The following is a 17,269-nucleotide window of genomic DNA, read 5'->3' on the forward strand; positions in this document are numbered from 1 at the left end:
AGACTGCATGTGAGGTGATGGTTAGCTTAAGGTTAAGAGAATTCTCCCTCGTCTCATCCCCAGTAGGGGAGATAAGAGGTGATGAAGCTTCTTTTTGTCTGTTTCCCATATCGGCAGATAAGGTGAAAAAGTAACTAAGTTATATCAGAATGACATGACAGGTAGTTACAAGGCTTTGGATGGTCCCAGGCAAGAATAGTGTTTGTCCAAATGAACTGGCCCTTCAGCCAAATAAACAATATTTTTATCACAGTAACTGCCAAACCCTCCCAGAACTGACCATTCCCTGAGGGGGAGGCAGGAACAAGGAGCTTGGCTCTAAGGCACATTAAAAAGAGATATAAGACAGATCTCAGTTGGCAGTGTGTTTATCATCCATCCTTGGTGATTCTTCATCATTCTAGCATGCTTGGGAATTAGCAAGCAGCAGTGGGAGACACCTCAGTCTTTTCCAGCAGCATATCTGGCAAGATTTTGATTCCTGACTTTTCCAGTGTTGTTTCCCCATGGTTTGGTGAGCTTCTTTGGGGTATCATTGTTAATGTGTGTGTGTGTGTGTGTGTGTGTGTGTGTGTGTGTATAAAATGCCTTAACTGCCTTTACTTTCTGTTATTAGCACAATCTATTAATTGCCTTTGTCTTTTGCTATTTGCTATAAATAAATTGATTAGATATTGCTAAATAAATTAATGAGTACCTCTCTAGTGCATGCTCTTCTTTCTTTTTCCCACACAATGTTACACCCTGGCAACTAAAATGGCCGTCCATGCTCAGAACATCCACAAAGAAGTCTTACACACACACACACACACACACACACACACACACACATTTTTAAGCAGTGTTAAAATGTATTTTTTGGAAAAATGAAAGGAGGGGATGAAAAAGCCTTAAAGACTTGCATCTTTACTACACTCACCCTGTTGGCAAATGTGGCTGACACTTCTTTAAGGCACGACACCGGCTCACTGAGTATCTTTTGTTTCCACAGCCATGGACACAGTGAAGTCCACCGCTGATGAGCCCCTTCTTAGAGGCAAAAAAGAGCAAGATCTCCAAGAGATGCTGAGAGACGTAGGACTGGCAGTAGAGTACTGGCTGCCCAAGCTGCAGGAACAGCTGGGTGTGACCTGTGCCCAGGCCTTACAACACCTGGAAGAGAAAGACCTCCAGCCGCTGAAATCCCAGGCACAATATCCCTGGGAGAAAAGGGCCCTGGAGAAGCTGCTTGACCTGTCACACTCAAATAGTCTTTCAGAGTTCCAGGAGTCTCAGGTGGAAATGATAAAGAAAAAGCAAAAGAAGGCAGAGCAGGTGCTGCAGGAGCTAAAAGACTTACTGTCAGAAGGAAGACAACAAGAAGAAGAGGCAGTGAGGAAAAAAGAGACAGAGCTGAGGCAGGCAATGGACATCCCCAAAGAGTACTGGCCACCCCCTGAAAAGTGCCTAAGAGAAGTCATGGAAAACATGCAGAGACAACTCAACCTCACGGAGGGGACGCTGTCTCACAGGCAAAACCTCCCAGATAGAGATCTGGTGAGATGGGCATCTGGAGGACTGGCCCTGCAGGGAATTTACAAAACCAGACACGAAAGGGACATTATAGAGAAGAGACAGGAACTACTCAGTGTCCCCACGGACATCTTACTCTTTGGCCCAGAGCAGGGCACACGAATGGAAACAAAGGAATTTACATCTTCTCAAGCAGAATCTATGTTCACTCAGACATTACAGAAGCTGGGCATCAGCGTAAATGCTCGAGCCAAGGGCGGAGGTTGGGGATTTAGCTTGGAAGCTGGTATGGATCACACCAAACATTCAGAATCCAAGGAAACCCATCAATCGCGTTCTGATCACTCTTATTTCTGCTCTACCAGGTTCATCTATTTCCCACTCGCCTCCTTTCACTTTCCCAATGATCAGCTCCAGTTCTCCAAGGCTGCTCTCCAGGAATTGAAATGCATTGAAGACATCCTGGGTCAGCCTGCAGGGCTAGACAGACTCCCCTTACTAAGGCACAGGGCTGAAGCTTTCTTCCTCAGGTTTGGCTCTCATGCTAACCAGGGCCCTCTGCACCTGGGAGGAATCTACTGGTGGAAAGCCGTTTCAGAGGGTTTCCGAAGTGAGCAGCTGGCAGAAGTGAAACAGCTGTCAACAGAGTCCCTGAATAGTTACATAAGGGGCAGCTACAGTGGCTTTGGAGTGAAAGTCGCTGCAGGTGTGGATGTGTCAGACTCTCATTCAAATGCATCCTCCCAAAACACAACTTGCCAAAATCTCCAAACCAAAGTCCAACTATCTGTGGCCCACACAGGTGGCCCACCAGAAGCAAATGGCTTTCTGCAGTGGAAAGCTGGCCTAGTTGCCAGTAATCAAACCTGGTGTGTCATTGACCGGGGACTTCAGCTGGTGCCCATTTGGGATATCATCCTCTCCAGTCACAGAAGGGATTTTAAGGATCCTCTTCAGGTAGCTAACTTTCTGAAAGACAGCTACACTGCTCTGACTGGCCTCACTGCCCACATCCAGGATGGAGAAGAATTATTGAGTGTTGGGAAGGAGGCTAGTGTTTTCCTAGAGGAAGTGAAATCCTGGGAGGTATCTGATCCAGAAGAGCAGCTTAAAAGGCTGATAAATTTCATGCAAATGTTGAGTCAAAAAATGAAAAGTTATGACACTTGGGTTAACATATGCCTCACAGATGGGGGTCTGCAGAATTTTCTGATAAACACTGTTCACTTCTGCAAAGACTCTTCCATTCACAACACCAAATTTATTAAATCTCAGATGTGCAGCCTTTTGGATCCTCACATCTACAGAGTGGCACACTTTCCTCAGGCTCATTCCATCATGCAGTGGATCTTTCAGCCAGAGTCAGAGCAAGAGCAAATCAACATCTCTGAGTTTTCTGAATTAATTAAAATCTTAAAGGAAACACAGAATGACCTCAGCGAAGTGAAGGCCAGATCTGAGTCTGCAGATACAGTGGAGGAAGCTCAAAGAAAGGCCACTTATAAGGTGAGCTTGTCTCTTGGCTGCTTCTTGAATTACCTCCAGGAAACAGATCAGCAAGACACACAGCTCTTGCTACTTAACATTGCAGCTGGTGCAGGATATCATATGAGAAACCATACTTTTCAGTATCTCCTGGGGTGTGATGAGATAGACTTCCTACTGAATGAAATGCAAACTGCCCAAGAGAAATACCAGGAGCTCAAAACTATTTGCACCTACAGGGCTCAGGCATTCCTGGTGCTCACAGGACTTACAGCTACTACAGGAGTCACAGCTGTGTCTCCAGAGGAGAAAACACAACGCTTGGCATTAATAAGACAACACATGGGCCAATCTTTGCCTAAAGAAGTTGTACACGTCCTTACCAAACTTGAAGAAGATCATGATTGGAAAGACCTAGAACAAGACTTGAGATTGCTCATTGATGGCAATTATGAAGCCACCATCTCTTCACTGCAAATGGAGGAGGTGAGAAAAAATTTGCAAAGCATCTTCCATGAAAAGAAACTGCCCCATGAACCACATGATAATAAAAATAGCAAATGGGAAGTCATAGAAGATGGAGCCTTCCAAGATTTACTCCAGCGTTTAGGCCTGGAACGTTACTACCCAAAAAGGATGAGCAGAGCTAACTTCCATCTGATCTACAAGGCTTCTGTGTACAACAGCCAGCCCAGCTCTGAACAGGAGCTTCCCTTCTATTTCCTGCAGAAACTGCTGATGCTGGATTATGGGCTGAGACACCTGGTCTTCAGAGATGACGGAAACACACAGAATGAAGCCTATCCAAGTGCCTTGAGTCAAGAAAATGAGGCTTTTGATCCATATGAAGACTTGTTTGAAGACACTGAGGCTCCTGCTAATCCTTCAGCCACTAATCGTAGGCCCCATATTCATCCCATGGATATTCAGATGGCGATTCTTCACTGTGCAGACAATTTTGCCAGACAATATATTTTGGGCAAACTTGCCATTTGTCAGTTTGCCCTCCCCTTTCTCATACCAAATCCCTGCAGTTCTGAAATTGAATTCTCTCTCTGGTCTCTCCGTCAAATTAGAAGAAGCTGGCAGGAAGCCAGGAAATCACCAAAAGAGGAGAAGAACAATTACAAGAATAAGCAGATGTGTTGTGTCTCTACCCCCATTGTGTCCTTTATTAGAGTTGGAAATGGTTTCTCTGCTTCCAAATCTCAGATCATGAACTGTCTCCTCAGTAAACGTAAACATGATATCTTTTTTCATCGACACTGCAGAGGGAGCAGCAAAGACTGTCTCTTGATGGGGGGAGTAGTGGAAGTCTGCTGGTTCTGTCCTGGGGGGGAAGATGAGGACAGATTTCACAACTGTTTGACCTTCACCAATCTTCATGGAGATGCAAAAGAACATAAGAAGCAACTCACCTTCCTGCAGGAGGTCTCTTCTCTCATTGTTGTCCTCATGTCAACTTCAGATGACAATAAAGAAAACCGGAAAATTGTCCGTGACCTGAGTCAGTCACAAAGACCTCTGATCTGTTTGCTTGATAACAAAGAAAAAACCATGGCCAATAATTCTAACCAGAAAGTGATCATTGGGATCAGGAACAGAAATGAGGCAGAATTAACAGAGGAACTCGCTACTACAATCAGACGTTTGCTAAAGCTCTCACACACTGCTCTGAGCATAGAGGACTGTTCCCAGATTGCTCGCAAGCAAGGATTCTTTATTGATGAAGACCAGAGAGATTGCAGGGAAGCCAAAGAAAAGGCAGACATCCTAATGGCCCTTCTGAAAGAAAAGAAGATATCTCAGGTGAAGGAAAACTTTCTACCCCTTCAAGGACAACTGTGGCACCTTTGGTGTAAAAAGGACAAAGAACTTTATCACCTCAAAGAAAAGGGGAATCGGAGCATTGAACAACACAAATGTGAGATTGAGACAGATAAACAAAGAATACGGCGCCATCAGTTGACCAGAGCCTTTCCTCTCAATGATTTAATGCGCTCTGTCCTTGAAATTCTCCAAACACACTCAGAAACTCACACCACACTCTATTTTTTCCAATGGCTGAGTATGTTTTTAGACAACCTGACTGCAGGACACTTGGAAGAACTGAATGAAAAGCAAAAGTCTTTGTGGTCACGTATACAAACAGAAAAGCAAAAGGCACCAAATAGCAACAACCTGAAACATTGGCAAAATAGGATAGAAGCTATCTCTGTAGAGATTAACGACTGTACCTTGGGAATTGAGCAACTTCTGAGAGAGGTTGGCCAGATCTATGAAGCTCTGGAAGAAGCTTCTTCCACAAGAGATATCCTTTTTCTCTCCCTTCCCCAGATTGCTGCAGATCTTATGATATCTGGTGTTCCCATTGAGCTGATGGACGGGGATGCTTCCTATGTGCCTCTAAAGTGGGTGACAGCTCTTTTTGACAAGCTCTCTGAGAAACTTGGAAACAAACGACTTTTTATTCTCTCTATCCTTGGCCTGCAGAGCTCAGGGAAGTCCACCCTGCTGAATGCACTTTTTGGGCTGCAGTTCACTGTCAGTGCTGGGAGGTGTACCCGGGGGGCCTACATGCAGCTCCTGAAGGTGGAGGAGACATTCTCGGAGGAAGTTGGCTTTGAGTTTGTGCTTGTTGTGGATACAGAAGGGCTTCGGGCCCCAGAACTGAGCAACAAATCCAAGAATCGTGACAATGAGTTGGCAACCTTTGTCATTGGACTTGGAAACTTGACTCTGATCAATATTTTTGGAGAAAATCCATCAGAAATGCAAGATATTCTCCAAATCGTTGTCCAAGCCTTTTTGAGGATGAAACAAGTAAAAATCTCCCCAAGTTGCCTCTTTGTCCATCAGAATGTGGGGGAAGTTACAGCTAAAGACCAAACTATGGAAGGACGAAGGCGCTTAGAGCAGAGACTGGATGAAATGGCAGCAACAGCGGCTGAGCAAGAACAGTGCTCAGATGTAACCCGCTTTAGTGATGTCATTAAGTTTGATGTCAATACTCATGTCTACTACTTTGCTCACCTCTGGGATGGCAATCCCCCAATGGCCCCTCCTAATCCTCGATACAGCCACAACGTCCAGGAACTGAAAACTAGAATTCTTATGACTGCCAAACAGGAATCCAGGGGGAGCATCATGAAGATATCAGATGTAAAATCACGAGTTCAAGATCTATGGAGAGCCTTGGTGAATGAGAACTTTATTTTCAGTTTCAGGAACACCCGAGAGGTCATGGCTATGAGCAAATTGGAAACCATGTATAACAGCTGGACGTGGGAGCTGAGGAGCCATGTGCTGAGCTTACAGAACCAGCTGATCAACCAGATTCAGAATGGAAAAGTCCAGACACTCAGAACAAGCACAATTGAGGTTCCAGTTGCAGAAAAGTATGAAGCCATCAAGCAAGAACTTGAAAAATATTTTAATGAAGATCCAGAGAGTGAAATACTGATTCAGTGGAAAGCAAATTTTGAAAATAAGCTAATGATCCTTAAAGAGGCACTTACTTTAGACAGCCAAAGAAAGATCGAAGGACTTATTAATTGTAAAAAGAGTCAGGAAAGACTGGATAATGAAAAGTCTCATTATGAAAAGGAATTATTAGAAAAAAGCCGACTATTGGCTTCAACTGTAAAGGACAAGGAACTGAGTGATGAAGAGTTACATGAGAAATTCAATCAACTTTGGGAAAAATGGGTCTATGGTGTATCCTCAACTCTGCCTCCAGTCACAGAACCTAACATTGATGTGGATTCTGAAGGCATCCTTTTGGATTATTTTAAAAAGGAGAAAGACAGGGTGAACATACTGAAGAAAAATTTTGGAAAAACATTTCACATCGATTATGATGAACATGTCAAAATGAATAAGAAATTTTATGTATTATATAGAATGTCATTAAATGTCCATGATAAGGAGTCCATAGAGAGGACCACTGAGCTCATTATTTCAAGGTTTACTGAAACTATTAAAAACATTCAGGGGCAACAACATGATTACAATCCAAGTTATTTCCATGAAATCCTGAGAATAATAGAAGAGGAGGTGAAATCAGCCCCCACTGAGGAAAGATACACATTTACCAGTAAGTATAAAATTGACTTATCTTTGTGTTTATTCCGAAGAGCAGCAGAGAATTTTAAGGAGATGCACAGGGCATTCAAAAGAGCAAATGATCCTGTAAACTATCTGGAAAGCAAGAAAGATGATTTTTTCATGAGTTTTAAGATCTCTTGTCAAGGAGCAACCTCAATCAAAACATTTGTTGATTTTCTGTGGCACAAACTCACTCCTGCTGTCTCCACTGCCATATGGGGGAAAATGGCTCCTCTAATTGCTGGAGATATGCGAGCTAACTGCTCCGCATTCAATGGAAACAGGGCTAACCTGGAGAAACACATTCTTATCTCTCTGGCAGAAAAAGAAAATTTCGATGATTACCTGGAGTACCTTCATAAGCCAGAATCATTTTTTAGGAATTACATTCAAAGCCATATTAAAAGATATTGTTCAGACAAAAGAAGTGAAACAATGAAGACTTTTTTTAAAATAAGTTTAGATGACATCAAGAATGTCATCCTGTTAGCTATTCATGAATCCACAGCAATAGCTAAAGATAAAAGCAGCACTGTGTCTGGGTGGTTGGATTTGTTCTGTGATCACCTGGGAAGTAACTTGATCTTTCCACGAAATGACTTGATAAGCATTGAACACCAGGAGATAAAAGATATTGAGTTTCTCAAAGAAACCATGACTGAAGCTTTGGATCCCGCAATGAATACAGTAGAACAGAATTGTTTGAGTATGTCTGTAGAAGAGATGATTCCTGAAATCCAGAAAATGCTCTATGAACATCTCTGTGGCTGCTGGAAACAGTGTCCCTTCTGTAGAGCTATTTGTACAAACACAATCCCCACTCATGACGGAGACCACAGTGTTCCCTTTCACCGTCCTCAGGCTGTCAATGGAATTGCATGGTATAAAACAGATGATTTTGTCATTGATACCTGTACTAGTTTGGTAGCAAGTGATTGTTTATTAGTTTTGAGTGATGACCACAAGATCCCATATAAGAACTATCGACAGGGAGGAGAAAAGTACGCCAAATGGAGCATCACCCCAGACACATCCACCCAGCCCTACTGGAAATGGTTTGTCTGTCACTTCAGACAAAACCTAGAAGAAAAATATAAGATAAAATTTAGAGGTAGAGGTGAAATCCCTGGTCCTTGGCACAATATCAAAAAGCAGGATGTTCTTGATGACTTGAAAAAACAATAATACTCAATGACCAAAAAAGAGTAACAGAAAGTGAACAAAAGAGTTGTAGTACCTAAACACTCTTAAGATACCTCCTCCTCACAGTGAAAATCTTCATTATTTCTATTTTTCAAATGAAACATCTAAAAATTTCATGAGTTGAAGATTTTCTGTTGAAAGGACTTCATTTTTCTTTGTCTCAATTCATTCTGGTTTAAAAACAAGTTACTAAAATATATGAACATATGAGAAAAATCAAATAAAATCCATTTAAAACATAATACCTACTTTATATGTTAAGCTATTATTCACAATGTTCTTTTATTTTAAACATATATTATATAAAGTCTCAGAGAAAGTCATCCTCATTGAGGGAAATCAAAATCATGGCAGCCTGCTACAAATTTCTATAGATTAAATACATGATATGTCACACCAATATATAGTTCTTGGCTGGAAGCTACAAAATGCATTTTTTAAAATATGTTTTTTTTCACCCACTGAAATTGTGAGAAAAATTTACTAACCCTTGAATGAAAAAATATTCATGGAAAGTTCACGATTCCCAAGCATAGCGATATTTAGACACATTCTGTTCTGGGAAATAACATAAGAGATTTGACCAGGATAGAGCCTGCATCAATTCAGGAAAGATTATCAAGCAAATATGATAAATAGAAATTAAGTAACTGTTTTTTTCTCATTTAACCATCACCTTCTTCCCTGGCATCTTCTCAGTTCCCCGTGCATTCTTTTAAAAATAATATGGTTCACAGGAGTTTAACTATTCAAAGCCTGGTGCCTTGTACAAATCAAAGAAGGACTAGCTTTAGAACAAGGTTTATGACCAGTTGAAAGGGCCATTTTAATCAAGGCTATGGACAATGTTTAATTTAGCTATACCATTAATGAGTTTAAAAACTATTCCTTCAAGAATAAAATAGCACAGATTATGTTGTTTTTAGGTTCTGATATTTCAATAAGAAATTCTTTTTTGTGTGTTACAATGGAAGGAAATGCTTATGTCTAAAACAGTCACCCTTGTGACTTTTCATACTGTTCGAGCCATAGGGTCACAATCAGAATAAAAATAAAAGACACTCTGAAGACACCAAGAACCTGAGAGGGCAAAGAAATCACCATTCTGCAATCCTATACCTTCTGAAACAATGGCTTATGTTAGATTCTCAAAGCTGATGATCTAAAGGAATCCTGATACAAAGAAGAAAATTTCTTCATGCTGGACACAAGAGCATCCATTGGCTTCAATTTACAGGCACACTCTATACCTCTCCATGGCCAGTGAAAACAGACAATCCATGGAACAGCAGTCCAAACTTGGATCTTCAGAGCTGGGAGACAGCAGTGCTGATTCTGCTATCTTTGTACCCTCAAAGGACTTCAAGCATACCCCCAGTTTGAGGTCAAATGACCCATGTCTGCAGAAGAAATCCTGGAACAGAAAATTATAAAGGATACAGGTGTTCTTCAGTAGTATAGCTTCCCTTTTGTTCTCTGGAAAATAGTCTCAGTAAGAGTTAAAAGCACCTCATATGATCATGTTGAAATGGTGAAAGAAACAGAACCGCTGCAGATCATGGTGCCTGTCTCTCACATCACTGCACCTTGAAAACTGCAATCTTCAGTTAACACTTGCTGAATGCTCTTTGTAATTGTTTAATGAATCCATAATATCTTTCTTATTATTATTAGTTTCAGGTGTTCTAACAAGTATCTTATATCATATATTAACTTTGATTTTCAAGCAAAATTGTTATGTATAAATGAAAAATATCTTTGATAAATTCTTCAGGTATTTAAGCAGTGTGATTATTTCATAAGATTCAAAGGCTGTGCTCAACAAATTTAAAAAAACTGGCAAGAAGTAAGTTGGGATAGAGAGAAGATAACTATATAGGAATGGGGTTTTCTGTGATAGTAGTGGAGATACTAAAGCTGCCATCAAGGGGGGGTCAGGATTAAGGGGATTACAGTGCCATTGGATTAGGGTCACTGAGGGAGGAGCCCTGAGGACCAATGGAGTTGGGGAAATGGAGACAGTAAGGATGAGAATTACATGATCAGAAAGAATAGAAGACATTGGTCTCAGGTGTAGGTACAGGATTAGAGGTGGCCAGAGTTGTAAGGTCAGTAGAGATAGGACACACATGGAATGAATCTCTCAGAGTCGTTGAAAGTGGGGAACATAGAAATACAGGAATTGGGGGTCACCACATCAGTAAATATAGGGGATTTCCAGAGTAAGTTAAGCAACACATCCCAAGCGCAGTGGGAAAGAAGGAGTCATGAGGCCTGTAGGAATGGAGTTAGGAGGGTGGTGGATTCTAAAGCGTGATCAAATTGCATCAATAAGATGTGAGTTTCTTAAATGAAGATGAAAATTTGTACTGAGTTTTGAAGTAGGTCTCCCTCTCTCAGAGAGGGGATATAAATCTGAGAAAGCCTAGGGAATGGCGTGTATTTTGGACAAAATGTTTGAGTCTCCGCCAAATTCATATGTTGAAACCCGAACTCACAATGTGATTTAGAGAGGGGGGCCTTGGGAGATAATTAGGGTATGATGAGTTCATGAGGGCAGGGCCCTCATTATTGGATCAGTGCCCTTATAAGAAAAGACACAAGAGGTCTCTGTCTCTGTCTCTGTTTCTCTCTCTCTGTCTCTCTCTCTCTGTCTCTCTCTCTGTCTCTGTCTCTCTCTCTCTCTCTCTCACTCTCTGTCGCTTGCTCTCGCTCTCTCCACATGCATGAGCCAAGAGAAGGCATGAGCACACTGCAAGAAGGCAGCCATTTGCAAGCAGGGAAGACAGCCCTCACCAGGAACCTAATCAGCCAGCATTTTGATCTTAGATGCTCCAGAACTGTCAGAAATAAATTTCTGCTATCTATGACACTCAGTCTATGGTTTTATGTTATGGCAGCCTGAGCTGACTACAGCACGGTGTGTCTAAAAATTGACCCCTCTTAAGTTTTGGCATGCTTTTCTTTGGGACTATAGGGAAGACACATGAATCATACAACTGTTTCCCTATTCCTCAATAGTATAATTCGCTTTAATCACTCTAACCCGTCACTAAGGTCTGAAAGAGCCATTCAGCCCTTTCTGGTAGTGCTGTGCTGCATGAGTGGACAAGGCAGTGAAGGAAAGTGTGTGTACTGTCACTGACACTGTCAATGCTAATTAGAAATACTGCTATCTTCATAGTAGTGATGCCTGTGAGAACTTGCGCATGTAATTTAACCTCTCTGAGCTCAAGTGCCCTATCTGTAAAATAGTCCATTTCTCATGCTATTATTAGGAAGAATAAATAAATTGCTATAGAGAAAGCATTTAGTCAGTGCCATACACTGAATAAGTATTCTCTAAGTATAAGTAATTATAATGTAACACTACTTCTACCAAGTTCCCTGTTCCTTTGATTTTGAGTAACATTTTATTACAATCACATTGATAACTTGAGATCGTCTCATCTGGGCTTTATTGGCAGGAATATTCAACAATGACTCCTTGGGAAATCACAGTTGAGGTCACAGTAAGTTCTAAATAAATGTGATTTTAACATATACCTCAAATACATCTCAAGATATTGATGTCCTTTGGTACTTTATCAGTAGTTACACCTATTTCAAACAGTAATCAACCAGTCAAAGGTGTAGAGAAGTCACTGTCACAATTCTTTAGCAGTACGGAGGATAGTGTGTGTTAGGTCCTATAGCAAAGATGTTAAAGAAAATTTGCCTTCATTGGTTGATGTGAGCTTTTGTCTATTAGCTTTTTTCTGTTACTGCATGTGAGGTGATGGTTAGCTTAGGGTTAAAAGAATTCTGTGCTGTGATTAGGAGTTGAGTAAATTCCCCCTTTGGTCTCATTCTCCTGAGTAGGGGAGATACAAGATGATGCTGCTCTCTGTCCAAGTCACCTGCATCAGCAGATGATGTGAACAAGTAGCTAACTTATATCAGGATGACGTGACAGGCATGTTGCCAGGCTTTGGAAGATCTTGGGCCGATGGCCACAAGCAGAAACAGTAGATGTTGCTTGTCCGGATGAACTAGCCCTTCAGCCGGATAAGCAATATTTTTATCATTGACTGCCGAACCCTCCCGGAACTGGCCATCCCTGGAGGGGGAGGCAGGAATAGGAAGCTTGGCTCTAAGGTATATCTGAGAAAATATATCTAAGAAAATAAGATAGACCTCAGTTGGCAGTGTAAACTTTTGTCGTTTGGTCATTTGTCATTGGTGATTCTTCATCATTCTAACATTTTGAAGACTTCCAGCAACATGCAGCTCACAACACCAGGGGATGTCCTGACATCCAGCCGGGGACAGGGTGATGTCGGGCTGGTTCCCGACCTCTCCATTGTTGTTCCCCACAGATAGCCTTCTTAAGAACTTGTTAGCATTTTAGAAGCTTGTATGCAGCTTGCAGCTTGTAACATCAGAAGATGCCCTAACTTCCAGCAACAACAACCACAACAGCAACGGCAACAGCAGCAACATTCCTGAGAACTTGTTAGCATCTTGAGAACTTACATATAGCTTGCAGCTCACAACATCAAAAGACGCCTTAACTTCTAGCAACAGAAACAACTTCTAGCAACAACAACAAGGACAACAGCAGCAGAATTCTGGGAACTAGCAAGCAACAGTGAGATGCCTGAGTTTCTCTCAGCTGCAGACCTGGCAAGGTTTTGATTTATGACTTTTCCAGTGCTGTCCTCCCCTGGTTTGGTGAGCTTTTGACATCTACTGTAATAGTTACTATCCTATAAAACTTATTACTGCTTTTGGATACTCCTTACTGATGTTGTTTGTGCATTTAGCCAAGTGATTTTTGAACAATAGTAAACATATGTTGGGATCTCTTAAACTTATATGTATGTGTACCCCTTGACATGACATCATTATCAATGTATATAGTTTAGTCCTAACCACCTTATTTTCTGTCATTAGCACATTTTTAAGTGCCTTTGTTTTTTGCTATTGCATATCGCTAAATAAACTGAATAGATATTGCTAAATAAATTGGTTAGATATTGCTAAATAAATTCATTAGTCCCACTCTAGCGTGTGTCCTCCTCCCTCCTTTCCCCGTTCGTCATTACAGTTCCTCAGAAATAAGCCTAAGACATAGATTCACGTCCAAGTGAATTATTAGAAAAGAAAGTTATCCCAATAGAAATTTAAAAGGCTAAGCAAGAAAGGAGAAGTAATTTAAAGTAAGGGAATAAATTGGTAGGTACAAGTCAATTTTTCAGAGTTATGGAATACCAGCTTGCACTTGAAGTGAAGAACGCAACCTTGGAAGTTAGACTGCTTGGTTTTGCATAGAGCTTCCACCACTTACTAGTTGTATGTCCTTGGATGAGTTACTCAACCTGTCTCTGCTTCCCTTTTTACCTCTACAAAATGAGGTGTGAGGACAGCTTCCAATAATACATAAGCCTGGCACAGAGTATGTGTTCCAATAATGTTGGGTGGTCGTAGTAATAATAGCAGCAGCAAGAGCAGAAAAAGTCATGTTAATAGAAGAAACTCTAGTAATTAATAACATTGTTATCATTGCTATTATATTGAAATATAGTTGTGCCTGGATCCCATCCTCAACTGTAAGCTCCTGAAGAAGTGGGTCCAAGTCTTGTTCATCTCCATATGCTCAGCATCTAGAATGGTATTTATCCCAGTGTAGATGATGAATGCTGGCTGTTAAATACAATTGACAGGACAAGCTTACTAGATATTGGAGGTGGAAGTGGTGACATTTAGAAGGGAAAAAAAGAAATCAAAGATGATTCTGATATTTCAAAAATATAATGCAGCTGAAATTAACTAAATACAGGTCACCAATGGCATCTATTTTTCTAAATCCAATTTTTCATTCTCAATCATTTTACTTGCTGAAATGACATTATTTTATCATTTTTTTCCTCCCTGAAGCACTTTCTTCACTTGGATTTGAGGATATTGCACTCTTCTTTTCCCGCTACATCACTCTGCTTTACTAGGTCTTCCTGTTTCATTAGAACTCTCGGTGCTAGCACACTCCAAGGCCTCAATCTTTGGTCTTCCTTCTGTATCTAGACTCTCTCCCTTAATGTGTCCCCAGTCCCTGTGGCATTAAATACCACCTACACATTCATGCCTCCTAATTCATATATCTCAGGCACACTGCTCCCCAAAATCAAACACCTGCCTACCTAACACCTCCACTTGGATGTCTTAAAGATATCTCCAGCTTCGCAAGCTCAGAAATTGATTCTAAATATCCTCTCACCCTGCCCTACTGACAGACTTCCTCATTACAGTTAAATGGAAAACCATTGTTTCAATTCATTGTTTTCCTGTCACTGAGTTATCAGCCTCCTCTTAATTGCTTACCACCAGAATCTCCATTTTTTTCAAGAATACCCTTAGGCTTGAACTTTCCCACACTGTTTCAAATAAAGTCACTCCTTTGGGTAGAGCTTGAGGGCTCTCTGTTCTTATGAACTACCTTTTCCTCTGGGAACAATCTCAGAGCCAGTGATCCAGGCACTGGGTGAGGACAGTGTCTCTAGTCTCTTTCCCTTTCCCAGCCGGAACCTCTGCTCACAGATGAGCTGACACAAGGATTTTCAGCTGACCATCCCTGTGGTAGGACTTGCGCACCTATGAATAGGGCTGGAAAGAAGAAGGGAGCCCCAACCGTGTTGTATCACTCTCCCAAAATTTAGCCTCTGCAACTCAGTGTTGGAGGGGATGAGAAATCCTGGCTGCCTGACTCTGTCTTGAGACTCCTTATCTCTTGACTGGAAGCTAAGGGGACAGGAAGCACCATCTTCTTGACCACACCTGCTCAGAATGGAGGAAAGGAGATGTCCTGGCCCGTGCCATAGATTTTTTCAGTGTTCTTACCGAGTTTTAATACATTTCCCTGAATAAATGTTCTTTCCTTTGAGGTACAGACTTAGGACAACTTCCAAGGAACTTTAATGATTTGGCTTTTTAAATCACTTTCACCAGTTATTGTTTCACTAAGGAATGGGTCCATAAGCTCCACACACTGCTATTCCAGAAGTAGGTCTTATAAAAAGGAACAGATTCATAGAATCTATGAAAAACACATTTAAAGAATGCCATTTAGAGCAAGTTGTTTGATATTCTCTGTTAAAAAATTTCATGGGTCTTCTATTATTTAACTTGTCTGACCACTTCCCTGACCTTCCTTCTTCTTTCTCACAAATTCTCTCATACTTCAATTTGCTTTCATTTCTGCTTCCATTACTTTCCATCTGGAACAAGGAATTGGACATCTCAGTTGTTACCGCCCCCCCCCAAGGATTTCAGCTCTGCAGGCCTCCCTGGAACCTCACAGTGTGCAGAGGAAGCCCATCCCTCCGTAGTAAGAGCTGGCATGTCTCATGCCTGGAATGATACTGCAGAAACGTCTCCTCTGCAAAATAATAAGTGTCTCCCTCAGAATGAAGGCAAGGAGCTACTTTACTACCTCTCCTAACTGTACGAGTTAATTAGGGTAAAATCCCAGAAGAACCCAGATGTTGACCGGCAGGGCCTACTAAAAAGAGAAGAGATTACATCCCAAAAGAGCCACAAGATGTCTCAACAGGAGCCAAAGGAGTACCCCAGGATTGGATTTTGAGGGGGTTGATCATGGGAGCTAGTACATAGACTGTACATGCAATAATTCATTGACTTGTGGACACTTTCTCAGGATATGAGTTTTAATACTTAGTTAAGGACCTAGGGGATTGGACACACTCACTGTAGTATGGAGGATCATTGAAAGTAGGGAGGCTCTTAGAAGCTTAGAGATATCTAAAGCCCCTACTGAGCAGAGTAGAAATACCTGAGGTTCTTGGAATAAAGAAAAAAATTAAACGGTGACAGGAGGATGGGCATGCTTCAAATTTGAACATTTTAATGACCATCTTTACGTGTTATGGACACATAAACACATAAAATTTTGCAAACATGACAATGTATATTATACATACTCTCCTACAATCTCCTTTTCCACTCAAAATCTACTATGAACATCTTTTGAGGTCAACAATACTGATCTACTTTAATAATTAGTTTTAATTCCTGCATAATATCCCTTCGTAATTAACCAGATCTCAAAGAGCCGGTAACCAGGTTCCTAAATTTTCACTATTACAAATAGCAAGGCAACAAACATCGCTGAACTTACAACTTTGCACCACCTGAGACTGAGACTGTTTGACATTCTACATTTTCTGTGTGTCTAGAATTTTACCAGGACCCAGAACTTTAAAAAGTGAATTAGGCAGAGATCTCGTTTCAAAGATGTACACAGACTGGTAGAAGAAATGAACACAGAACAAAATAAAATGTGATAAGTGGCATGGAAATGCAAGGTAGAAATATTAGCAAAAGATAAAAGAATATAACTGATGGGGGTCAGTTATGGCTTCACAGACATGGGCCTAGAAAGAGTCAGCACAAAAGTTAGTCTCAGCTCTTTTTCCTTCAAATGATTATTTCTAACAACCACTTATTTAAATGTGAAGCGAAATAAGTCAGACAGAAAAAGAAGAGAACCATATGATTTCACGTAGGGTTTCCTGACGAGAATTTCTGCCAGTTCTCGTGAATTTTTTTCACTTTCCCTTTCCTGATCCCGAGAAAGTTTGTTTGGAATTCGGAAAAATCGACTCCTTGAACCCAGGTGGTTGGTAGTATTGGCCATCACTTTGTGGAAATGATTCATAGTGAAGAATAGAAAACAGTTTATATCTCAGGATTTGAGAACAGGAAAGGGAAAACAATTCTGAGAACAGGTGAGAATTCCTGCCCGGAAACCCTAATTTCACTGATACGTGGTATGTAAAACTGAAAACAACAAAAGAACAAGACAAACAAATGAAGGAACAAAAACTCATAGACACAGAGAAGAGTTTAGTGGTTGCCAGAGGGTAAGGGGGGAGGGGGACTCTAGAATAGGGTAAAGGGAGTCTAA

General features: G+C 41.1%; 1 protein-coding gene across 1 annotated transcript; it reads left to right on the plus strand.

The window, feature by feature from the left end:
• Nucleotides 1-993: 993 nt before the first annotated feature.
• On the plus strand, nt 994-13,347 carry LOC308503762 (interferon-induced very large GTPase 1-like; the record flags this gene model as incomplete). The annotated part of the gene is made up of 1 exon (XM_081063398.1): nt 994-13,347. The coding sequence occupies one exon, from the start codon at nt 994-996 to the stop codon at nt 8,287-8,289; it is 7,296 nt and encodes a 2,431-aa protein (XP_080919524.1). The 3' UTR covers nt 8,290-13,347.
• Between the last annotated feature and the right edge of the window lie 3,922 nt (nt 13,348-17,269).

This window comes from Rhinolophus hipposideros, assembly GCF_964194185.1.
Source record: "Rhinolophus hipposideros genome assembly, chromosome: 10".
NCBI classification, from domain to species: domain Eukaryota; kingdom Metazoa; phylum Chordata; class Mammalia; order Chiroptera; family Rhinolophidae; genus Rhinolophus; species Rhinolophus hipposideros.